At 38.6% G+C, this 27,216-nt stretch overlaps 1 protein-coding gene across 1 annotated transcript in view; it reads left to right on the top strand.

The window, feature by feature from the left end:
* Nucleotides 1-27,216, top strand: part of LOC149564793 (uncharacterized) — a 116,452-nt gene that overhangs the window by 85,347 nt on the left and 3,889 nt on the right. The window contains exons 4-5 of the mRNA XM_089818377.1: nucleotides 16,674-16,728; nucleotides 19,085-19,207. Coding sequence (XP_089674503.1) covers nucleotides 16,674-16,728; nucleotides 19,085-19,207 — 178 coding nt within the window. The remainder of the gene's footprint in view (nucleotides 1-16,673; nucleotides 16,729-19,084; nucleotides 19,208-27,216) is intronic.

Raw genomic sequence — 27,216 nt, 5'->3', positions numbered from 1 at the left:
GGTGCACTACCTATCATTAGGCAAATAGTAATGAGTCCTGAACCACCATGGCCAAGGATGAAACAGCTAGACAAGAAAGAATGTACAAAGGACAATCATGAGCTAACCAACTGAATCATAACATTGAAAGTTCGAATAAGAAAAAATACCTTAATTATGTGGATGATGTAATTTCCTCGTCATAAAATAAATGTACTTATTTAATCTTTGTTACGGGCAGATTGTTTTATTTTATCTCAGACTCATTTTTTAGTTTTCGTATTTTGTGTCACCGTCGGCTAACTTTGTACACCCTCGAAAAGTTTTCCCGATGGGTATTTAAGTGCGGCTCGTAGGTAGTTTGTAGGTATGCTTTTGGATTATATCTCTCTATACTGTGGATTCCTATTGGAGTTCGGCATTGTTCGCCATTTCGGAAGTGAAAGACCTTCCCGATTTGGCTTGCACGATTTCAGTGGGATTCAACCCTCACCCTATTCTATCGGTGTTTCAACTGGTCTGTATCCGGCAAATTGGAGTGCTCATATTATTTGCAAATTCTTATCAATCTGGTGAATATTCATCCCTACTTGTTCAGCGTTTGCAATCTTTAGTGTGGTGCCATTACATTCTGTATTTGTATGCACTATCGTGTTTGCATACTGTACGGCCATTCCCCACTATACATTGTTCGGCTTTCATCCCGAAACATCACATCCTAATTCCTTTGTTTAGTATCCTGTTCCACTGTAATTGTACCGTACAACATTCCCTATTATATGCCCGTACGAACTTCTCTAACCACCGTATGGACATCCTTAGCACCGTATGGTCAAGTTTATACTCCGTACGGCTTTCTCACTTCCCTATACGCCTGCCTTCCCTCATACCATACGACTTGCTACTTGTACTCACTGATTTCACTGTACGGCTTCCACAGTTCATCCGTACGGGTTTCATTGCCATCGTAAGGTTGCCACAATCATTCGTATGGCTCTTTAAGTCCATTGTACAGCCTCTACTCGAGACACAATTCCCATCCATACGCCTATAACACCATCTCACAACGCACAACCATAACTTTTGTTTCTGTAGTGCCACTGATTTCTCCATATGACCTTCATTCCAGGTGCATCAAACAACCATTCCATCATTCAACGCCAGAATCCCATTCGTAGAACATTATAGTAGTACCAAAGCTCTCCGATCTTGCCAGCCTGTGGACGGTGAATGAGAGTTTATAGTTGAAAGAGGAGAAGGATGCATTCTATTGATCAAATGGCTGAGGAACGGGAACCGACGGGCACCGAACTTGTGGTACTTTTGAGGTAACTTGCCCGAAATTAGGCACAGATCACAGATACACAGCGAATCATGGAGGAAACCTTCAAGAAGTTGGTGGAGAACAAAATATCTGGTGATCAAAATGGGCACAACGCGGACTCAGTATCGAGTAAACCACATCCTCAGCTAGCACACTCTCGACCTTCCATGCCGACCTTCCCACCACAAATGGAAGCACATCACAGAAAGAGACTACCAACTTTTGAAGAGATAAGAGAGGACTGGAGGAATGCAAACTTTGAAGAGGACATTTCCTACAAAGATTACGTAGATCTGAGAATGAGATACTTGGGAGGCGGAAACAGAGGAGGATACTTTAACAATGATCTTAGGAGGAAATTGAGTAAGATGAATCTGTTTCCATTTGACGGGTCGGGTTGCATTTCAGCACAGGTGTGGGTGATGAAAGCTGATACCTACTTCCAGCTGAATCCTATGCCTGAAGAAGAATCTATCAAATTTGCCGCATTGCACTTGGAAGGACTTGTGCACGAATGGTGGCACCACGACACTATCACACTAGGGCATGATCAAATAAAGACCTATGCAGAGTTTACGGAGAGATTAATAGAATGATTTGATGGGAAAGACCCCAAGCTCAATTTCAAAGATCTGGCGCAACTAAGGCAAACTGGATCGGTAGGTCAGTTCATTGCAAAATTTCGAAGACTTCGTGTTGGTCACGGACATCTCCGAAAGAAGGCGGGTCGTGCTCTTTATGGACGGGTTGGCAGAAGCACTGAAGGGTTGGGTGAAGGGATTCAATCCGCTAACCCCGTCGAAAGTAATCAGTAAGGCATGAAGCATGGCATTGTCGTTGTCGGCATCATCCTCATCCTCTCGGAGTCACTCACATCCGAAATCGCCAGTATTTCCGAGGGACAAACCTCTGCCCAAGAAGCCGTCATTGGATGAAGCATCTCGACAAAAACTCCGAAGGAAGAAGTTGTGCTTCAATTGCAAGGGGCCTTGGGAGCTTGGCCACCGATGCCTTGGGAAGGGGAAGATCCATTACATCGAGGTAGTGTTCGATGAAGAGGACGAACACGAACACGAGGAAATGCCAATGGAAGATATCCAACCTAGCAATGACACCAGCATGGCCAATTTAAACTGTACGAAGAGGATTGCGGCCTTGGTACAGCGCGGGGAATCCATTGCATTGGTTGGTAGTCTGAGGTGCATAGTTTTCCGTGTATAGGGTACCCTTCAAGGACAAAGGGTCACGGTGATGTTGGATAGCAGAGCTACTTTGAACTTCATAAACTCATCCTTGGTAAAGCGCAGAAGTCTTCCTATGTAAGCACATGCAGGCTTTTAGGTCAAGGTTGCCAGAGGGACTTTCTTGCCATGTACGCACTTTGTTCCTCAGTTGAGCATCACAATGGCGAATCACACGGTGATGGAGGACTTTTTCATAGTGGATTTCGCTGACATGGAAGTCATTCTTGGCATACAGTGGATGGAGACACTTGATAAGTACACTTAGAGTTTCAAGTGAATGGACTTCACTTTTGTGGTTGACGGGAAGAAGGTGGTCCTTCGAGGGATGGCAAATGAAGGGCCGAAGGAAGTTTCTGCGCATCGGATGGATGCAATCCTGCGGCGCGATGATGTGTGGGTTGTGCACTGTTTTATCACAGCGGAACCTATAAAGGGGCACCAAACACCTCCACAGGATATAGAACTTCAAAACATTTTAAGTAGGCATGAAAGAGTTTTCATGGATATTTCACTTGGCATACGACCACATCGGGGGTTTGAACACACAATAGAGTTGGAATCAGGGGCAAAGCTAGTCATAACCACACCGTACCGCCACCCCAAGAAATTCAAGGATGATATTGAACGGATTATTCAGGAGTTGCTTGAGAAAGGATGGATCCGTCCCAGTTCTAGCCCGTTCGCGTCATCCGTGGTGTTGGTCAAAAAGGAGGATGGAATGATGCGCATGTGTGTGGAATATCGTGTGCTGAACAAAAGGACAATAAAGAACAGGTACCCCATCTCGAGGATAGATGAGTTGCTGGATGAACTACATGGTGCGTTCTATTTTTCAAAAATAGATCTCCGTTTCGGATACCATCAAATCTGAATGAGGGAAGAGGATGTGGAGAAAACGGCTTTTCGCTGCCACCACAGACACTATGAGTTCCTGGTCATGCCGTTCGAGTTAACCAACGCACTTGCTACATTCTAGTCGTGCATGAACCGCATCTTCAACAAACAGTTGTGTAAGTATCGATTGGTATTCTTTGATGATCTTATTTATAGCAGGACATGGGAGGAGCACCTGAAGCGTCTGAACGAAGTTCTGAGTATCATGGAGGAACAGTCCCTATTCGCCAAACAGTCCAAATGTGAGTTTGGTATGACAGAGTTATTGTACCTGGGGCATGTTGTCAGTCAATACGGGGTTCAAGTGCATTAGGAGAAGATTCAGGCTATCCTCAACTGGCCTCCCCCAAAATCACTCATGGATTTATGAGGGTTCTTCGGATTATGCAGTTACTACAATAGATTTGTCAAAGGTTTTACTCGCCATAAGCACTTGCCTAGTTCTTGCCTTGCCTAACTTCACCCGACCGTTCATTTTGGAATGCGACACGTCCCGGGAGGGCATTGGAGCGGTTCTGATGCAGGACAGACGCCCCATCGCATATGAGAGCAGGAAGCTTACACCAGTAGAACGCTTGTATTCTATTTATGATAAAGAAATGTTGGCCATCGTACATGCATTGACCAAGTTTCGGTAGTATCTGGTTGGTGCCAAGTTTGTTCTCTGTACGGATCACAATAGCTTGAGATATTTCCTGGAGCAGCGGGACTTGAACAAACAGCAGCAAAAATTGATAAGCAAAGTTCAGTCTTTTGACTTCAACATTTAATATGTAAAAGGGAAGAACAATGTTGTTGCAGATGCCTTGTCTCGAAAATCCACCATTTGCTCACTAGACCGGATCTCAGCTGACTAGAAGGCGCAACTGTTAGTAGAATATTCCAAGAATACATTTGCCTGTGAGATAATGGATGGCCACATCCATCATGATTGGTACAGAGTGATGGATGATATTATCTACTATAAAGACCGGATATACCTGGTGCCAGAATCCAAACTGAAGCAGAAGATCCTGAAGGAAGTGCACGACTCCCCTCTGGCTAGACATTCCGGCTTCCTTAAAACCTATAGAAGTATTCGGGAGAGATTTTCATGGAAGGGACTGAAAGGGGACATGTTGCAGCATGTTAGAGAATGTACGGTTTGCCAACAGAACAAGTCCGAACACACTCTTCCTGTCGGACTGTTACAGCCTTTGCCAATTCCCAAACATAAGTGGGAAAGTATATTAATGGACTTCATAACAGGTCTTCCCAAGGTGAGCAGAAAAGATTGCATCTTCGTAGTAGTTGATAGACTGACAAAGTATGCTCACTTCTTCGCCATTCCCTCGGACCTTCAGGCTGCACAAGTTGCCGAACTGTTTTTCCGCAAAGTCTTTCACCTGCACGGGTTACCTTGAAAAATCTTCAGCAATGTTTGATTGGTCAGTATCTCCTGGACATAACTATTTTGGATGGTAGGGATAAAATTATCACTGAGCACAAGTTACCACTCGCAGATAGATGGTCAAACTGAAATTGTGAACAAATGGCTCGAAGGATACCTACGCAACTATGTCTCGGCTCAACAACGCGCGTGGGTAAAATGGATCCATCTCGAGGAGTATTGCTATAGTACCACGTATCACATGTTGATTGGGATGGCGCCGTTCAAAACTCTATACGGGCACGAGCCACTCTCCTTCATCGACATAGTTCTGGGCGATAGTCGCGCCCCAAGGGCGAAGGATTGGCTTCAGGAAGGACATGACATTCTGAGGAGCTTGAAAGAAAACCTGCAACAGGCACAAAATCGACAGAAGTTGTACGCGGACAAACACTGGATAGAGAGGAGTTTTGAAGTGGGGGATATGGTCTATCTTCGGCTTCAGCCGTATTGACAGTCTTCATTAAAAGGAATAGGAAATGAGAAATTGAAGCCGCGTTTTTATGGTCCCTACCGCATGATTTGTGGCATTGGTGAGGTAGCAAACGAACAGGAATTTTCGGAGAGTAGCCTCATTCACAATGTCTTCCATGTTTCCTGTCTGAAGAAGGCTATTGGGCAAAACATCACAGTCACTACTGACCTTCCGCCACTCAATGAGGAAGGAAAGCTCATTCTGGAACCTGCTGAGATTCTTGAAGTGCGTGAAAAGATCCTGTGGAACCGCACCGTGAGGGAGTACTTGGTATGTTGGTGACATCTTCCGTTGGACGACGCAATGTGGGAAAACGAACACATCCTCCAACACTCGGCACTGCACTTGCTTGAGGACAAGCAAATTTTGGGACGGGAGGACTGTAATGTCCCCATCATAAAATAAATGTACTTATTTAATCTTTGTAACGGGCCGATTGATTTATTTTATCTCGGACCCATTTTTTAGTTTTTGTAGTTTGTGTCGCCGTTGGCTAACTTTGTACACCCTTGGAAAGTTTTCCTGATGGATATTTAAGCGCGGCTCGTAGGTAGTCTCTAAGTATGTTTTTGGATTATATCTCACTGTACTGTGGATTCCTATTGGAGTTCGGCATTGTTTTCCATTTCGGAAGTGAAAGAACTTCCCTATTTAGCTTGCATAGTTTCGGTGGGATTCAACCCTCACCTTATTTCGTCGGTGTTTCAACTGGTCTGTATCCGGCAAATTGGAGTGCTCATATTATTTGCAAATTCTTATCAATCTGGTGAATATTCATCCCTACTTGTTCAGTGCTTGCAATCTTCAGTGTGGTGCCATTACGTTCTGTGTTTGTATGCACTATCGTGTTTACATACTGTACGGCCATTCCCCACTATACATTGTTCGACTTTCATCCCGAAACATCACATCCTAATTCCTTTGTTCGGTATCCTGTTCCACCATAATTGCACTTTATGACATTCCTTATTATATGCCCGTACGACCTAGTCTGACCACCGTACAGACATCCTTAGCGCCGTACGGCCAAGTTTATACTCCGTACGACTTTCTCACTTACTTGTACCCCTGCCTTCCCTCATACCGTACGGCTTGCTACTCGTACTCACTGATTTCACTGTACGGCTTCCATAGTTTATCTGTACAAGTTTCATTACCATCGTACGGTTGCCACAATCATTCGTACGGCTCTTTAAGTCCACCATACAACCTCTACTCGAGACACAATTCCCATCTGTACGCCTATAACGCCATCTCACAAAGCACAACCATAACTTTAGTTTCTGTAGTGCCACTGATTTCTCCGTACGACCTTCATTCCAGGTGCATGAAACGGCCATTCCATCATTTGACACCAGAATCCCATTCATAGAACATTACAGATGATCTCAGTATATCTTGCAAATTCTATCGTGTCTTTGTATGTTAATATCGTGTCTATGCTCATACTTGTGTGGGTATAGAATATGTACATATGTACACACACATATATGTATACAAATCTCTAGTTTAACGTATACATACATACATACATACATATACATATATATATATACACACACACACACACACACACACACATATACAAACACACATAAATAAACTTACATGTTAAAGTTACTCAAACAAACATGAATATAAAGGGGCGACACTATTATATTAAGGCGTGAATGAAAACATTTTGTTGATACCCTTATTATTTTCGAACCTTGGCAATAGTTTAGTTTGCCTTGAGTGGTCGCCTCTTTCATATTTTCTTTTATGTCATCGGGCTATATATTTCATCCCAATTTAATTATAAATAATTAGAAGACCTTTTTGGAATGATTGGCCACCTTAGTAAATCTTGCGTAACTGAGCATCCACATAGGTGTCTCTCTACATATCTTTGCTCGCCTCCACAAAGGATATATTGCCTTTTACATTCTCAGGCGGTTCTTCCAAGCATCTTTGCCTTTACCATAATTCATTTTTACTCGCCATGTTTTCTGCTTTATCAAGCAAAAGTGTGATCATATACAACCACTGTCTTTGAATTAGCTGAGCTTGTTTAAGATTTCCTAGCGTTCCTTATTACTAGACAAGATTGTAAGATTTGATAGCACTAGAGGGCGACATATTTGACGCCATTACATTTACATTTTCCAAATCGTGCTAAACTGAACTTAGGTCATGCACTACATTCTATTTATTGTTTTATCATGCTTATGTCACGCATTTGAAATTGCTGACTTGCTCATAAGGAAGGCTTTAGTATTTTCTTTTCTTGAAATACAGAATTGGAATGATTTCAGCTTGCATATTTGTCTTTCTATTGTAATTGTTATAAGAAAAGAACCATCTTGTTATTGAGAGATCTTTCCTCTGATAACATTTTGTATGCGAATGCACTTATGTTTTCTATCAAAGAGTGCTAACGCATAGAGAGATATGGTCAATATACCTCTGAGATGGGTGCTACACCATATGATAAAGCATTAATCAGAATCAAAGCATAACTCATTTATGATGTCATAGGCCAGAGTGGGCATGAAAGATGACAATGTTTATATTCTATGAACTAGATATCACTTAAGAAATCATCCCAGAATTCATCGGGGAGGACCAATATGGTTGAGATGAAGGGTGATACAGGAAATATCCTTGCATGAAAAAGAGAAGACATGAATCAATAACATTAATCATATTTAAATAACTAAGTCAACTCACGGTAGTCTAATGTTTAGATCTTGTTGTCTAGTCAAGTGGTGGGTTGATTCTCTAATACTAGGATGCTTAGTGGCTAGACAGGGTGTCCCATGTCTATTTCTAGGTAGGGAGGGCCTTTCTTGGTTGAGATTGTGTGGGGATACTTAAAGGTCCGTGGTTGGGAGGTTAAGCCCCTGACAATGCTTCTCCTCTCCACTAGATGCCAAGACTTGTGCAAGACAGAGATGTGATTTGCTTTTAGACCTCTTCTAGTAACAGTTATTCTATTGTTATGATATTAGTAATATCAAGTTGAAGGTATGTTAGATGGTATATATCATTTACTTAGTTATTCCCTTCAATACTTAGAAATCAGTTTTCTTATCAATGTATTGGGAAATCAATTGATTGAACATGAAATATAATTGCTTGAATGAGATAGGCATACTTATGGTTGTTATAATTGACCTTCATTCATGTGAATATAAATATGAACGTATCTTTTATATACATTTAAATTGTCATAATTAGTAATGGGAAAAGGGGATGTTATAGTGGTTTTGTTGCCCTAAATGATATTGGCTATTATGATACTGTGGTAGAATTTCTTGTGCCCTAAGTGGTATAGGTGGACTAACCCTGGTTTTGCAAATGTTGCCCTAGGAGGATTCCGGTTTCAAAATTTAGGGTATTGCAAACTTAAAATCCTCAATTTAGTTTTATTTGAATTATGCCTTAATTGTAATCAAGATTGTTAATTAGTTATATGGATCAAATTGAATTTTGAATAGCATTATGTTCATAGACATGGAAATGTAATTACATGATGAAGATCTTGTTTACTTAAATTGATTATCTATGTTTAACCACTCATTTTGATTGAATACTCCTTCAATTGTTAGTTATGATATTTCAGTTAAACTGATTGTAACCATTAATCTCTTTCATATAAACATGTAAAATAACTGTTATAATTGCTTTCTCATGAATATGAAGTAGTAACTATATTTCGATGATATGCTAGATGTTAGCTAAGGTTTAGGAAAAGGGGATGTTACAACCTACTATTTTAGGGGGAGTTTCTGTCGAGAATATCCAAAATGTTGGAGATGAAACTTTTGGATGGATGTTTTCTCACACATGTTGCCATTAATGCCAAAGGGAAAGATTGTTAGATATATTGATATTGGCAAGATTGTTGATTGGAATTGTTTTGTATGGGATGTTGACATTCATATTTTTTTATTGATGTCAACGTATGGTCATATGTTTCAGTAATGAGTGGGACAAATCATGATTTTGGATGTTACAAGCTATTGGACAGAGTAGTGTGAATAGTGTATGACATTCCTGAGTATACGAGCTTGGATATATGTGTTACATCCCAATTTTCAACCCAATTTAAAATGTTCATATAGCCGTTGAAGTTCACATGAAGTCAGTTGACAGTTAAATTTATTATAATCTTGCGAAATGGTAAGATGGTTAGTCGTTATAATTTCATATGAAGATAACATGCTAGATGATTATATATCATGAATTCATGGAATTGAAGAGGCAGTTAGCTGTTATGATTATTTATGATTAACTTGTTATGGTAATATGATTTAATTGTGGAGAATTTTCTTTTAGGGAGCACGTTAAAGCGGTGGAAGCATTGTCAGAAAAGAATTGGGCACAGGAGCATCACCATCACTGGGAAAATGGATATGAATTGTGAATCACCATGGTTGAGGACCTAGCGACTACATAACAGGATACACATTGGACATGCATGAGCTATTAAATAAATATTTAATTTTTTTTTTTTTCTATTAGATATAAGAGTTACAGAAAATACAAAGCAGCCAAAGTGCCACCACAAAAATCAACAAGGAGGCCAAGCCTCACTAAAGAAGAACAGACTCAGCTATACAACATAACAAAAAGTGGAGAAGGACTAACTAACTAAGAACATCATAGTAATTGACCACCCAAGCAGTCCAACCTAAGGGACCCTCCATCCAAACAATGCTTTTACGTTCTTGAATCTGCATCAGCCTGAATAAATCTTCTTTTCTAGCATTCACTTTCTTACTGATTTCTCTATTCAGCCTAATGCAAGCTTGCTCGAAAACTTGCAGATCATCCAGGGTTCTACGCCTTTGGTATCTATGCTTCAACTCATAGTAGAAAAAAGTAGCATGCCCATCATGAAGGAACCTTCTCATCTTGTCCCGCTCGATCAACATAGTAGCCTGCACCTGCAAAGAAATTTTAAAATAAGTGAGTTTTCGAAAAAAATTAGTAAGATCCCTTGGCTTACCTTGGTACCTTTCCTCGTTCCTGCACTTCCAGATCTGCCACAGAATGTTAGATGACAATATATCCAAAATAAATTGGTATCTTTAGGAAGACCATTAATATGACTAGTGATAATATCAAAAATATTAGTTATCTTTTAATTAAAAATAATGCGTACCTCAAATGGTTTTTGGTTGACTTTTCCACCACATCATTTTAATACAAAATTTATGTACGTACATAGATATAAATCAAAGATGACATCATAGTATTATTTTATACAAGATTTTATCCATTTAATACATACATATAAATGCATGTACAAGAAGATAAAATAAATCTTCTAAGATGAAACATGTATTTAGATATACATATTTAAAAGGTGCGACCTTGGATAAACAATTACCATGTGCCATCTTAAATAAAATATGTTTATGTGCAAGTAAATAAATATGTTTATAATATTCTTTTGACTTATAACCTTTAAATTCTTTTCCTTATTTATTCAATTCTTTATTTGAAACCAAAATGTACACTTGGCAAATTAAATTGGCATTCAAGAGCCAAGTCTCTTCTTTATAAGTTATGGCTTCTTGGAAGCCAAAGAGGCTTCAAAAAGATCTTATAATATGAAGTCGAGAAAGAGACCATGAACATATACATATCACCCAATTTCTTTTCCACATATCACCAATACCTTTGCATATTTTCTACACCCGATATCTTTGCAATATAATACCTGATAACTCACTACATTTTTCCTTGCAACGATTTGCCATTTCATTAGTATTTTTGCAGAAGACGTGATTGATAATCACACATAGATTTGCGCCTGAAGTAAATTCCGTGAAGGAACTGAATACTAGTGTCCAACAAGACTCCATTTTATCTCCAAATTTTACCAGGTTATGTGGTTGTCCATATCCCAAGCATTGCAATATGTTTTATTAACAGATATTACTGCATTTTGAATATTATAGCAGTAAGATACAGTTCCAGATTTTGATGCAAATCATCTTGTTTAAAATATCATCGGTTAGTCCCTCTCTAGGATAGAACTAATTATGATGAATAAAAGCCAAGTATCCATGACATGATATCATATTATATTTATGTCGTTGAAAGTTAGAATCAAATGGTATTTATTATGCTAGTCTTAAGATTATATTCTTAGGTCACAGAAATGTGATTTGCTGAAAAACATGTAACATTCTTATATCAGTTGAGGATCAACAGAAAGAGCTGGTTGCTGTAAGATTCAAACACCTAGGACTCACTCAACTGTATAGCCAAGGAAAAGGGTGAAGAGGTGAGAGAAAGGAATGTACAATAACGTGAAATAGAATCAGATGTGACATGACAATGTTTATCATTTTAAAAAGGAATCATTTAATAGCTCATGCATGATCATGTTTATTGTTTTTTGCTGTTGTTAAGTCGAGTGGTGTGATTTGATACCAGGATGCTCAGTGGCTAACAAGGCATTCCATGTCTATTCTGGGTAGGGAGGGCCTTTCTAGTTAAAGAGAGTGTGGGGATAAGTTTAAGGTTCGTGGTTGGGTGGTTAAGCCTCTGACAATGTTTCCTCTCTCCACAAGATGTCAGGACGTGTATCAGATAAAGATAAGTTGAGCATTCAAACATTTATTGGGAACAAGTATTTTTACTTTTATGATATTTATACAAGTAGAAGATATGATGGATTAATTTATATCATTGAATTTGGTTATTCCCTTTGATGAAAGCAACCTTTCTCGTCAATGTAATTGGTAACCATTTAAATCGGTTGACCTTCCAACTGAATTATGGAATATATCTATTGGATTGTTATTTTAGTCTTTCATTTATAAGAATAATGATTATGAGCATATCTTCTAATCTTATGTTATTGCCACAATTATCAATAGGAAGAAAAGAAATGAAATAGAGGTATCTAACGCCCAAAATGATACAGTGGTATCTGATGCCCTAAATGATCCAATGGTAATTGATGCCCTAATTGATACAGTGGTATCTAATGCCTTAAATGATCCAATGGTAATTGATGCCCTAATTAATACAGTGGTATGTGATGCCCTAATTGATATAGTGGTATTTGATGGTAATCGTCATTTGATCCTAAGTGGTATTTGTGGACTAACTTGGGTGTTTGCAGAAGCATTCTTAGATTGATTTCGGCTTCGAATTCCATGGTATGTAGATTTTAATTTTCATAGTAAATTCATTGATGGTGTTTTCAATTCTTAGTTATGAAATTTTGTTTAACTGATTGTAACTGTTAATCTCATTCACATGAACGTAACTGATATAACTATCTTCCTATGAAAATGAAGTAATAATTGTAGTTCTTTGATAATAATTGTATTTCTTTGATCTATTAGTTGTTAATTAAGACCCAGGAAAAAGAAGTTGTTACAATATGTTTCAGAGTGAGTGTAGACCTTATGTCTATGGTCGCAGAGCGTTATGTGTTGATATGAGAGAGTTACAGTTGTTTTGGTGAAGATTGCTTGCATGCTAGTAATAGGGAATTATTTTAGAGGTGATTAGTGTGTTTTGAGTATAAGTTGTTGGCGAGCTAGAATTGTTGTATCCGAGCATAAGACATGATAGAAAACTTGGATTAGAGCATGCTTCAGGACTTGTAGCTCATTTGGTTCATGCTACGTTGGTTGCTAGCGTGTGGCATTTGGATAATTCCTTTTGGGAGTTGATAGCATAGCATGTATTATCGATTGGCAAGCATTGATTATGGATCATGGCACATGTTTTGATGCTTGTAATTGTTATACACTTGAAATAGGTATTGTGTGTACCTTAGCATTGGTTAATGAAATTATTTGTGCATTAGGGAGTTCCTAACAAGCTAACTTGATTGCTTCTTGTAGCTTGTATAAAGGAAAGTAATTCCTTTTTTGTAATGTATGAAATGTATGGGATGTGTATAATAAAAGATGCAAGCCTTGATATTGGATATTAGAGTAGAGATGAAGGTTTGGTTAGATGCTTTGATAGAGGTATAAGTGGAATATATGACTATTCCTTCTGCACTTCAGTGGAACTATAGGCAATTAAGTAGTCATCAGTCAATTCATCAAAGGTGGATTTAACCTTTCTCTTTTTGGACAGTGGTCCTCTTGAAGGTGACTTTAACCTTCATCCTTCGAGTTGTGTGCTTAGGCAGTGAGCCCTAACTCCTAGTAGGGTTGTGAACTTTTTAATAGGGGTTCTATCCTTTAATAGGGACTTGTCCTTTAACAAGTATTGATGCACTAAATGATTTGTATCTACTCTAAGAAGGACATTTTCATATTAGTGCATGATCTTGTGGGTATCATCCCCACTGGTTTTTTTACCTTAATAGTGGTTTCCTTGAGAACAAAAATCTTGTGTTTAATGGTGTTGATTTATATCTTTTTCATCGTATTTTGCATTGTTATATCTTTCATTGGTGATTTGGTTGAGAAGTATTTGTAGAATAGTTTTTGTGGCAAGCCTTTAAAAACTATAAGAAAATAATTTTTTAAGACTAAAATTTAAATGAACTAATCTTGAATGCAAACTTGTAAACAAGTCTATAAAAAAATCAAATATAAACCAAAACCTATATAAGAGAATAAACTTCTTGTTCTCTCAAAGTGTGCCTTCAAGAAGGGGTAGCTTCATAAAGAACAATGACAACCTTTGTCAACTTCAACTTAAACAAGGACTAGTAATATGCTCTTGTTAACATGAATTCTGATGATATTCCTATGGGGGAGTATCCTAGAAGCGTTGGAGACATGATTAAGTGGTTGTGTGTTGCATTCATGACAAAGCTTGCCATTGATGTCAACATATTGGTTATCCTGTGAAGACTGACAAAACAACAGATAAAGATTGGATTCGCGTAGTTCGAGGATTGAAAATCAGCCTATCCACACTTGGGGTTTATGTTCTAGAGTATGTCTAGATGCTATAGTTAAGAGTGCGTACAGAAATACGAAGATTGGACAAAGTTATGAAGGATTTGGTGAAGGCAGATTTCAGACAATATTTCTGGAAAGCGGGCACTGATGTTTGGATTTTATCTCCTAACAGAGATGGAATCTGGTTGAGCGAGTTGAGACAGAGGTTGAAGACATGATGAAGATGGTTTGGTCAAATACACATAATCAAATGATCAAAGAGTGTAAAGTTATGAAGACTGTGAGCTGATAGATTGCTTGTAATTGTGAAAAGATGTAACATTGTAATGTAACGTGTAATGTAACATCTTAAGTTGGTCCTATATTATCATTGTAAGTTGGGAAACCCTCAAGGCCGACTCAATAATTATTTTTAGGATTTGGTATAAAGGAAAATATATTTCCTTAAGATAAATATGTGATTGTGGCAATGAAAGTATAATATGTGATCATATCTATGTGATGTATTGTGCGAGCTTACATGCGAATATCTTTTGGATTAGAGCAAAGATTGGTGCGGTTGAGGCATGATAAGCTTACAAGGAACTGTATTTGGCAAGATAAGTTGTTTTTGGATAGTTGGTATACACTTGTATATTATTCAGTGAGGATAGTACTGAAGCTGTTTGGGCAGTGGGTCCATCTGTCTTCCTTTCAACTCCTAACAAAGTTGGCACAACTCCTAACAAGGTTGGAATCTCCTAGCAGGGACTCATATGTATTGACTGTATTTCATTGACTACTAATAGGGTCCATTCGTTCACAAGGAGCTTTTATATTAGTACATCATCGCGTGGGCATCATTCCCACCGAGTTTTTCCCTTTGATCAAAGATTTCCCTGGTTAACTAATCTACTGTTATTGTGCATGGTTATCCTTCTATAGTTGTTGCATCTATTGTTTACATGTTTCAAAATTAAAGAAGATATTGAGAGTTGTTTTAATTGCATAATTGATTTCCCCCACCCCCCATTCCTCAGTTATCTTGGTGGACTTTACTTTCTAACAGCTCTGATTCTATGAAAAGAAATACAAGAGCAAGAAAATGAAAAATAAATCCAAATAAGTAAGTTGATTGAAATAACGTTACCAAAGTAAAGCTCAACTTGTGAGGTATCGCCGAAAGCTTTAAGAGGAGACACAAGAGCTTTTGAAAAGGGCAATATTAGGAAGGCAAAGCCGAGAGAGAGAGAGAGAGAGAGAGAGAGAGAGAGAGAGAGAGAGAGAGAGACGCGCTCATCACAATTATATCAAGAAGTGAAGAATGAGAAGAAAACCATTTCTTAAATAGAGATGAGAAGAGGAGTTACAAATAAACTCTAATATATATTAATGTAACCATTCACAATATGTGTGTGCAATGTGTCACGTCCTTATTAGGAGGATAAACTAATGTTCCTTAAGAAAAGAAAAGAAAATAAATGATTTTTTCTTACTTATGTATGAGAGGAAAAATTATATGCAAGGATTCCAAAGGAATATCCCAAGCTAAATACAAATAAAGAAACCTAAGTCAAATAAAGATTAAATATTCTAATGATGTGTTATTTAAGAATATTTTAAGAAATTATATATTTTCAAATGTTTGATATATGTGCTGATTTTTTGCCAGTTGTTTTGCCAAGTTTTAGGGAAGTACCAATTTCTTAAATTTTTTGGGCCAGCCGAGTTATTATTGAGTCCAAAATTTTCAACTATGCTGCTAAGAATGCTCAAGTATAACTCCGATGCATTGCCATCCCATCTGTATTAGTTACATGTGTTTGCTGGAGAAAAATGAGTCAAGTTAGTGCGGAATCATCTAGTAGAAGATAATATAGTAACTGGCCAATGAATTTAATTAGGGAGTTTCTCATTCAAGCTTTATTTTCTAGAAAAAAACTGGAAGATTTGTTTTAAACAATAATCTAAAAGATTTCGCATCACTATCTAATTAGTTCAAATTTTGCTTAGCATTCTCTGTGTTGATTATGGCATCTGTTTCCCTCCAGTCCAATATTTTAAATAAAGGACATCAAAAGTTTGTTCTCTTAGTTGTTAGGTTCCTGCCACAAGGCTAATTCAATTTTAAATCTAGGTAGATTGCTTCTTTTCTGAAATCTGGTTTGGATCTGTCCTTAAATAAAATGAACATCAGATTGGTGTGTTTCAATTTGATTAATAATGATTAAGAACTCTATCCTTCACATTCAGGTATTGACTAGGAGATATTGCAATTATTGGTTTAAATGAAATTAAGAACATTATATTGTTCCCATTTTCATTTTATTATTCTGTTTGGTAATTTGTGAAAGACCTTATTGAAAGTTTGATATTTGCATATTGTTTTGTAGATCAATCTTTGAATTTCTGAAGTTTGAGGCCTTATTGCTAGCAATTAACAACAATATTAGTACTCTTTGCTTCCTAGGTTGTGGAGTCAGATGAGTTGTTAACACCCATTGCTTCAGCAGAAGAAGTTCCAGGTAAGGAACTCTAAATAATTCCTACCATTTCTTCCATTATTTTATTGTTCTCCCAAGGATATTGAGTTCTATATGACATGAAAAAATGATGGTCTTGTAGAACACAATTACACTATTGTTGGGGGGGGGGCGGAGGTTGGGGGTGTGAAGTAGGAGTGTAATTAGGTTGTATCCACAGCTGATAGCTCAAAAGATGGCACACTGCCAAGAGGAACACAATTGTAGAATACCCAGAAGTGGATATGGATCTCTTTAAGGGTTCTTATCGAAAACATGCTTCAGCCACCCTAATCACTTAAAAATCTATCAATAAGCCAAAGCGCACTGAAAATGAAACCAAGCACACTCTAACTCACTCCAAATAGTAGAAAGATCATGAACATGTTGAAAGCCACACACACCTAACTGCAAACTGAAAACCCCCATTAAAACACACAGAATCTTCTTCTGTACACCCATACACACCAAAAATTTCAAAACTCTGTTCTTTCAACAATAACCAGGTTGAGCTGGTCTTTTACCACCAAAACCGGTGTCCCAGATGAGGGTATTCATCCTCAAACCAGCAGATTGTCCTTCCTGAAAACACTCCGATATGTTGATCAAATGAGAGCTGGAATATTCTATTAAATAAGAAAGGGAGAGGATGAGGGGAATGCAAGTTTAAAGATCATTTCCCCCCAAACTCCACTCCCCTTTTAGATTTCTTTTAATTTTATTTTAAACTCCATATATCTCCCTTCCTAGGCGTCCATTTACATTTTGAATTGCATTTTTCCTTAGGCGTACACTTTCAAAGCATGATATTAGCCTCATGTCTAGGAAATACATTGGCTGCCTTCTAAAAACAACATTGTCTGACCAGGACATGGGGGTCCATTTCTGAGAGACTTAAAAAGAAACATTTAAAGGATTAATAAAGTTAATAGATCAACTATTTCTTCAAAACCCTTTAACATAGCAAATATATAGATCTGATCTCTGCACTACTGAGGAACTGGTGGTCCATTGACTTACTATAAATAGTAAATACTCAAAATAGCTCCCAAATAAAAACAGAAACCCTGCCAAAAAGCTCTGGAAACTCTTGCATGGACTCAACCAGGACACAAAGCCCCTTAACCCATACCACTTAGCCTAGCAGGACTTAGAAATAAGTAATGGATTAACCATCTGATCAAGTGCAACGAGGGGACATTACATATGGCCTCGAGTGTTCATTTTCCATTGCTGACTATTCAAATTTGAAATAGAAAACCTTATTTCAATACCAAATTTCTTTTATCAATCTCTTGAATATGGCATCAAAAAGAATAAAAATAATCCAAGGAAGATTAAATGAAAAATACGGACTGTATTGCCTCCAGCAACTTGGCTTCCAACTACTACCTCAAATCAGGATGAAACTATTATTAATTCTTGAATGCTGCCATCCTCCAAGATGAGCCAAAGAGACACTTCAGAAACTAATTGTGGACATGCAAGACTCAAAGATATGACATGCTAGGCTCAAGATGAGGTCCAAAATTCTCTCAACTCTTCCTCCACCTGGGTGCAACAGTCAGGTATAAGACATGGAAAAGATGATGGCACACACAAACTATAATTTCCTCCAAGATTAACTCTACAATCTCCTCTTTCCAAGTGCTGGATCGCCAGTCATCAACTAATGTGGCAAATGGAGCCCTCACATATCTTGGGTGCTATTTGGAGAGGGAAAGTGATTTGAATTTGCAATTTGAATAAGATCAATAATAATGTTGTCCTCCACTCCTAAGAAGGCAATATTTAGAGCCAGCAAACATAATTAGAAACAATATATCTTTGGTTAATGCTAATTGCTGAATTCCCTAAATAGTAAAATACTCCTGAATGGGAGCAAGTGCCATTCTACATATCCTTGAGTAATAAAAACAATTTGACGATTTACAACTTATTACACCTTTGTCTTTTTGTAAATAGTTACCAGCTTATTACATCTTGAGGGTGATTTTCTTTTCGTAAATCATTGTTTACCCATTGGAGGCTTGTGGAATTCAAGCTCAGTATTTGAAAATAATATAATATAGCTCAATTATGATGTCAGGGTATGTTTGCTGCGAATTTTCTTTAAGTTGGTGTCCAAAATTCTAAAACTTAAAGCTATAATTCATGGGGTACATTTAGGTAAGCAAACAATTGACCTAAGTACATATAAGATTGATCATGCATTCTTTTTGGTATATGTTGAGCATAATTTCTCATGGATGAAATCTTGTAGACATTATATTTTTTTGTTTTTTCATCAGCTTGTCTATTACTATCTCTTGAAATTTATCATAATTTCAGTGGTTTTTGGTTCTTTTCCAAAACGCAGTCTGTGTACATGGAACATACAGAAAAAATCTGGAATCAATTTTTAAGACCGGCCTGAGTCGCATGAAGAGGCGCCATGTCCACTTTGCAACTGGTTTGCCACATGATGGTGATGTTATTAGTGGTGTGTTTTCTTTCCCTACAGTTTATGGAACTCTTTACCTTTGGTTGTATCTTTTTGAGATCAATTAAGCAGACATACACATGAAATATAACACTTAAACTCACATATAAATCTTTACAGAGTAAATTAAGAAGTAAACAAAACTGTTTGATGATTGAACCATGAAAAAGTATATTACAAAAAAGCCATCAAGATACTACTAGACCAATGAATAAAAAAAAGTATTGAAATGCAAAGCACAAGGGGAATGATGTATATCAATTGTGAGTAGAGTGAACTAATACTATATAGAAGGAGCATTTAGGATAATCTTAATCCACTCAGAAAACTATTAATTAAGCTTCTATAAGCAATCTAGATACTTTTATTAGTTGATCACACTTTTAGGCGCACAATGAGGCTAATTAGTAATGCAGTAATTGAAAATTATATTATAATGTGGTTGCTATAATGGGCTTGAATGTTTGTTGAAAATGAACACAATACTGGATGTAAGAGGATGCTGACTGGACACCAATATTAATCCTATAAATGTTGCTTCTAGGGATTGTGCTATGATTCTCAATATTCTTGCAACTATGGACTCAACTTTAGACATACAAACAAATTCAATATGAATGCGCATTGAGATCAGTATTTAATCCAATGGATGCTGATTCGGCATTTTCTTGAATGCTAGTGTGCACATAAGAGGATACTAATTGTGTCTCATTTTTTATTTATTAAAAACAAATAAGGAATTCAAAACAAGAAAATGAACATCATTGGTGTCTTGGCAATATTTGTTGTCATTAATTTCAAGTTGATATCTGACAATATGTCTTGTTATTAAGATAAATGTAGCATGTGATCATTTGTCATGTCCCCTCTTTAGCTCCTTCTGGCAGTGATATGTGAGTTAACCTATCAGGGAGTCTCATAGGTTGGCAATAGTGTTTAGAGGCTCAATTAGGGTTATAGTATTCAGATTGAAGTTTCTGACAGTGAGGGCATGATTTAGAGGAGCTCCTTAATTATAGGAGGAGACCCCTAGTTTCTAGGAGATGGAGGTATCATCCAACATTGAGGTTATAGGAGACCGTCCCCTAGTTTCAATTTCGGGAGATTTGGAGGTCTTCCTACTTTTTAGGGTTATCCCTATATTTGAGGGATGAGACTGTCGATTATTTCATGATATCTGGCATTAGTCATAGGTGGTGGCAAGTTTAGTTTCACCTTTTGAGGGTGATCTAGCTATTAGTTGGCCCTTGGGGAAATATTTAAATATATTTAAGTATTTTCCTAAGTTAGTAATTAAATATTTAAATAAGGCTAATTTATTAGCCACTAGGATGAAATAAGGAGATTTTTGGCTGCAGTTGGTTAGTTGTGTTGGGGTGTGATAGTCCGTTGGAAAGTGCCAGGCATCTATTTGATTTTCAGCTATAGGAGTCTCAGTGACACTTGATACTTTTACCATGATTGAAATAATGCTTTTTCCTCTATGCTGGACGTCAATAATGGAAATAAACATTATAACCCAAAGTTTCCACTTAAGTCATATTAGGTCATTCTTAGGGTTCGAATGCCTAGTAGGGAGTTATAAGGAGAAGCAAAGGAAGGAAAGATCATATTTTACATTGTTCATCCATCATTTTGGGCGCTTGGCTCTGGTATAGCATTCCTCCAACTAGGATGTCAACCCTAGGTCGAGAGAGTAAATTGTTTGGGACGTAGCCCTCAAGCAGCTGAGATTCAATAGGTCTTCAGTACTATATTCAGGCAGAAAGCAAACAGTTTTAGCAATGGCAGCCCTTCTTATCTGATCTTCAGTAGCAGCCGCCATCTCAGATCTGATCTTCAGCATTGGGCCGCCTTTTTGTACACCTAGGCATTGGAATAAGAACAGATTTGTTGCAGACCTGTAGCTAGCCGCCTATCCATATCTGGCGTTGACTGTACCTAAGGTACTGGGTTAACTTTATTTTTGTAATAGTCATTATTGGGTTCGTTTGGGTATTCCTAGCTTTCAAGTGCTGTGGTTTTGGATTATTATTATGCTGTTTAAAGATTGCTGTTACTAGTAGATATTGTAACACATCTATTTTGAAGAGAAAATATCAAAAATCAAACACCAAACTTCTGCACTTTTGTCTACTTTGTAAGAACACTTAATAATTGTAGGGGAATTCTATTTATTTAAATAAAATTACAGCAGATTAGTGAATCGGTCTGCTAGGGATATTTCAGTGGTATTAGAGCCTGATCTTGCTAGCTTGTTAGTTGATTGCAATCTATACAATTTAGGATTGAAATACTATGGCAGATGAACAGAGAAATGCCAAGCAGAACCAAAAAGAAGAATAGGAAAGAGCAATGATGTAAACACTCATCACAACACAACCCTTGATAGTCCAAGCCCTCGAGAGACTACAGGATAACTTGGAAAGAATGGAGTTGGATAGGCATAGGGTTAGACAAGGACATAGTAGATCTGTGTCAGTAGCAGGGAGTTAGCACAACCATAGATCTCATGCTTTTGTAGGGAGCTCCCTTCATTCCCATAGGCGTGAACGCCCTCATACACCTACTAGAGATAGACCCTTACTTCCACAATTCTTACTAGGAGAGCGTACAACACAGGCAGATCCATCAGAGGTGGAATTCTAGGAATTTGTTATGGAAGTTGCAGCTGAATTGAGGGCCTTACCTCCTGAGTTCTGTGATGTTTTTCCTCTTCCCCAGTACTGTTCTCAGCGTAGGGATACTACTAGGTTCAGAGGTGACAAGGGTTTTAGACCACAACAAAATAATGATCTCAATGGAGCTATTGGGAAAGTCTCACTGGTCGCTTATGATGGTACGGGTAGTACTAGTGCATGAGCTTGGGTGCACAAATTGGATATTTACTTATCTTTACGTCCCATGCCTGAGAGGGAGGCTATACAGTTCGCTGTATTACACTTGAATGGGATTGCATATGACTGGTGGCATCATGGGTTGATCACCCGGGATCATGGAGGAAGGTGGGAGGAAGGTGACCTTGAGAGCAGCATCAGATGGGGGACCCAAGGAGGTGTCTTCACATAGGATGGAGTCTATTGCTAGACATGATGATGTGATTTGGGCTACATGTTGTTTGGTGAAGTTCCATACACCTACACCTCATGATAGCAGGGCATTTCATATTGATATTCAAACAGTGATGAATTGACATGGTAGGGTTTTTGGTGACATACCCCCTGGAGTACCTCTGGATAGAGGGTTTGAGCATGGGATAAAGATGGAAGATGGAGCCAAACCAGTGATCACCGTTCCATATCGTCATCCTAGAGCATACAAGGATGAGATTGAGAGAACCATTCATGAGCTTTTGGACATGGGTTTTATTTGCCCTAGCTCTAGCCCCTTCACTTCTTCTGTGGTACTTGTCAAGAAGATGGATGGGACCCTGCGGATGTGTATAGATTACAGGGCACTGAACAAAAAGACAATAAAAAACAGATACCCTATTCCACGCATTGATGAGTTGCTAGATGAGCTTCATGGGGCTATCTACTTCTCTAAGATTAACCTTCATTCGAGTTATCATCAGGTCTGTGTACGATCAGAGGATGTACACAAGACAACTTTCCGTTGCCATTATGGACATTATGAGTTCTTGGTGATGCCTTTTGGCCTTACTAATGCACTAGCTACCTTCTAGTCATGCATGAACCACATCTTCAACAAACAATTGAGGAAATTGGTTCTAGTGTTCTTTGATGACATCTTGATTTATAGCCAGACTTGGGATAACCACATCAGGCATGTTGAGGAGGTACTTAGCATCATGGAGAACTAGTCTCTATTTGCTAAGTTGTTCAAATGTGAATTTGGACTTAGAGAGGTTTTGTACTTGGGCCATGTGATCAATGTTGACAGAGTTAAATTACACGAGGAAAAGATTCAGGCTATTCGTGATTGGCCCTGCCCCTAGAGCATTACTGAGTTACGTGGGTTTCTTGGTCTGTGTGCTTATTATAGGCGGTTTGTGAGGGGTTTTTCTCAGTTAGTAGCACCATTGGCTAATCTCACAATGAAATGGGCTTTCAGATGGACAGAGCAGGCACAGGGAGTCTTTGATAGACTCAAGGATGTTATGATTACCTGTCCAGTATTAGCACTTCCCGATTTCTCACAGCCTTTTGTGCTGGAGTGTGATGCCTTAGGTGTGGGCATAGGAGTAGTATTGATGCAGAATAAACATCTCATTGCCTATGAGAGTAGGAAACTGAGGGATAATGAGAGACTATACTCTACATATGACAAGGAAATGTTGGCTATCATGCATGCATTAGCCAAGTTCAAACAGTACATTGTTGGCAGCAAATTTGTGGTGAGGACGAACCACAACGGTCTAAGGTACTTCCTTGATCAGACAGAACTCAATGATAGACAATAGAAATGGGTAAGCAAAGTCCAAGCTGATGACTTTGACATAGAGTTCATTAAGGGGAAGAATAATGCGGTTGCTGATGCACTTTCCAAAAAACCATCTATCGCTGCCATATGTTCATCGAGCGAGATTTCAGTAGATTGGAAGGCTCAACTTTTAGTTGAGTGCTCCAAAGATCAGTAGGCTTGTGAAATCATGGATGGGCTGATTTCAAATGATAGGTATAGTGTAGTAGATTAGATCATCTATTACAAGGGCAGAATGTTCCTTATTCCAAGTTCTCAGTTGAAGGAGTGAATTTTGCAAGCTTACCACGACAACCCTATGGCAGGGCACCCAGGGTACTGTAAAACATACAGGGCATTACGAGAGAGATTCTCTTGGAAAGGACTCAAGGATGACATTTTACGTAATGTTCGAGAATGTTTGACATGTCAGCAGAATAAGTCCAAAGATACCTTCCCTGCTGGATTATTGCACCCATTACCCATACCAGAACAGAAGTGGACAGGGATCTCTGTGGACTTCATTACAGGGCTTCCTCAAGTACAGGGGAAAGATTGTATATATGTGGTAGTTGATAGATTGACCAAATACGCCCATTTCTTTCCTATCACAATTGACTTCACTACATCTCAGGTAGTAGAGTTGTTCTTTAGAGAGGTGTTTAGACTCCATGGCCTTCCCAAGACCATAGTGAGCGATAGAGACAACAGGTTCATGAGTTCATTTTGACAAGAACTTTTCAGGCTCACTGGTACAGAGTTGACACCTAGTACCAGCTACCATCCACAAACAGACAGACATATTGAGATTGTAAACAGATGGGGGGAGGGATATTTACACAACTATGTCTCAGGACAACAGAGAGCATGGTTGCTTTGGTTACACCTGGGCGAGTATTGTTATAATACTACCCATCATATGTCTATTTCTATGACACCATTTAGAGCCCTCTATGGTAATGATGCCTTATCATTCGTAGACTTGGCCATTGAGGACAACAAAGTTCCTCTAGCACAGGACTGGGTTCAAGAGAACCAAAACATTATGAAATCCCTCAGGGAGAACTTGCAGTAGTCACAGAATCAGCAGAAGATCTATGCTGATCGACACAGTGGAGAGGGTGTTTGAGGTGGATGATTTGGTCTTTCTACGACTGTAGCCCTACTGACAGAGCACCCTTAAAAGGGGTGGAGCTGATAAGCTCAAGCCGCGTTTCTATGGACCCTATAGGATCCTCAAGCTTGTTGGGGATGTCGAATATGAGATTGAATTACCTTCAAATAGAAGAGTTCATAATGTATTGCATGTATCTCGCCTGAAAAGGGCACCAGGGTAGCAGGTTGTAGCATCCCTTGATCTACTCCCATTGGATGAGGAGGGAAAACTGATTCTGATTCCTGAGCATATCTTGTAGGAAAGGGAACGCCAGCTGAAGAGAAGGGTGATCTGGGAGTACTTAATTTGTTGGAAAGGCCTCCCTATTGAGGATGCCACATGGGAAAGTAGTCCATTTTATAGCATCCAAGTTTGCAGTTGCTTGTGGGCAAGCATCTTCAAGAGGGGAGGACTGTCATGTCCCCTCTTTAGCTCCTTTTGGCAGTGATATGTGAGTTAGCCAATCAGGGAGTCTCGTAGGTTGGCAAAGTGTTTAGAGGCTCAATCAGGGTTACAATGTTCGAATTTGAAGTTTCTAACAGTGAGGTCACGATTCAGAGGAGTTCCTTAATTATAGGAGGAGACCCCTACTTTCTAGGAGATGGAGGTATCATCCAGCATTGAGGTTATAGGAGACTGTCCCCTGGTTTCAATTTCGGGAGATTCAGAGGTCTTCCTACTTTTTAGGGTTATCCCTAGATTTGAGGGATGAGACTGTTGATTATTTCATGATATCCGACATCAGTCACAGGTGGTGGCAAGTTCAGTTTCACCTTTTGAAGTTGATCTGGCTATTAGTTGGCCCTTGGGGAAATATTTAAATAAGGCTAATTTATTAGCCACTAGGATGAAATAAGGAGATTTTTGGCTCCAGTTGGTTAGTTGTACTGGGGTGTGATAGTTTCTTGGAAAGTGCCAGACATCTACTATTTGATTTTCAGCTACAGGAGCCTTGGTGACACTTGATACTTTTACCATGTTGAAATAATGCTTTTTCCTCTATGCTGGGCGCCAATAATGGAAATAAACATTATAACCCAAAGTTTTCACTTAAGTCATATTAGGTCATTCTTAGGGTTCGAATGCCTAGTAGGGAGTTATAAGGAGAAGCAAGGGAAGGAACGATCATATTTTACATTATTCATCCATCATTTTGGGTGCTTGGCTGTAGAGCATTCCTCCAACTAGGACGTCAACCCTAGGTTGAGAGAGTAAACTGTTTGGGACATAACCCTCAAGCAGCTGAGATTCAGCAGGTCTTCAGTACTATATTCAGGCAAAAAGCAAGCAGTTTCAGCAATGGCAGCCCTTCTTATCCGATCTTTAGTAGCAGCCGCCATCTCAGATCTGATCTTCAGCATTGGGCCGCCTTTTTGCACACCTAGGCGTTGGAATAAGAACAGATCTGTTGCAGACCTATAGCTGGCCGCCTATCCATATCTGGCGTTGACTGTAGTTAAGGTACTGGGTTACTTTTTTTTGTGTAACAGTCATTATTGGGTTCGTTTGGGTATTCCTAGCTTTCAAGTGCTGTGGTTTTGGATTATTATTATGCTGTTTAAATACTGCTGTTACTAGTAGATATTGTAACACATCTATTTTGAAGAGAAAATATCAAAAATCAAATACCAAACTTCTGCACTTCTGTCTACTCTGTAAGAACACTTAATAATTGTAGGAGAATTCTATTTATTTAAATAAAATTACAGCAGATTAGTGAATTGGTCTGCTAGGGATATTTCATCATTTGTGATTCAGTTTGAGATCTAGATTATTCATATTGGAGAGTAGTGATGCCAGCTCAGTTGAGATACATGTGGGAGATTTAGACACATTTGAGAGCAATGCTAGTCTGGTAAGAAATACAGAAGGGGGTCCAAAGACTCATTAGCTGGAAGTTTATAGGTCTGGTGTTTTGGTATGTAAACTATCGTTTGACCTTTTGTTCAAGTCACTTTGGTTATTTTTTTAATGGAATGGGTGTTATGGGGTTAAAGTTCGTGCTCAAAGATTTGATTGTATGGTTAGAGAAATTGTCATAAGTGTTGAATAAGTCCATCTAGGAGACAGTATTTTGCTTTGCATTTCACGGCATTGTATCCTGTGGTTGAGTTGTTTAGGATTGTGATATTGCTATCAGGATTTTAACTGTGTGATTTTGAGTCAAACTCATTGACCCATGTTTCATGAGTAGTGATTCAACATGAATCCATATCTCATGAGAATAAATGGAACACTTAGCACTCATTGGATCTAGGTGATGCTCACAGGGGTGAAGCACCGGGACTCCCTGGGAGGTCACCCATCCCAGTACCGGGAAGTACTGGGAAGTCCCGGTACTGGGATGGGTGACCTCCCGAGAAGTCCCGGTGCTTCACCCCTGTGAGCATCACCTAGATCCAATGAGTGCTAAGTGTTCCATTTATTCTCA

This window comes from Cupressus sempervirens, chromosome 3 (genome assembly GCF_028749045.1).
Source record: "Cupressus sempervirens isolate cs-2001-9-10 chromosome 3, ASM2874904v1, whole genome shotgun sequence".
Classification (NCBI taxonomy): domain Eukaryota; kingdom Viridiplantae; phylum Streptophyta; class Pinopsida; order Cupressales; family Cupressaceae; genus Cupressus; species Cupressus sempervirens.
The sequence above is the reverse complement of the archived record's forward strand: the minus strand, read 5'-3'. Positions and strand labels throughout refer to the sequence as shown.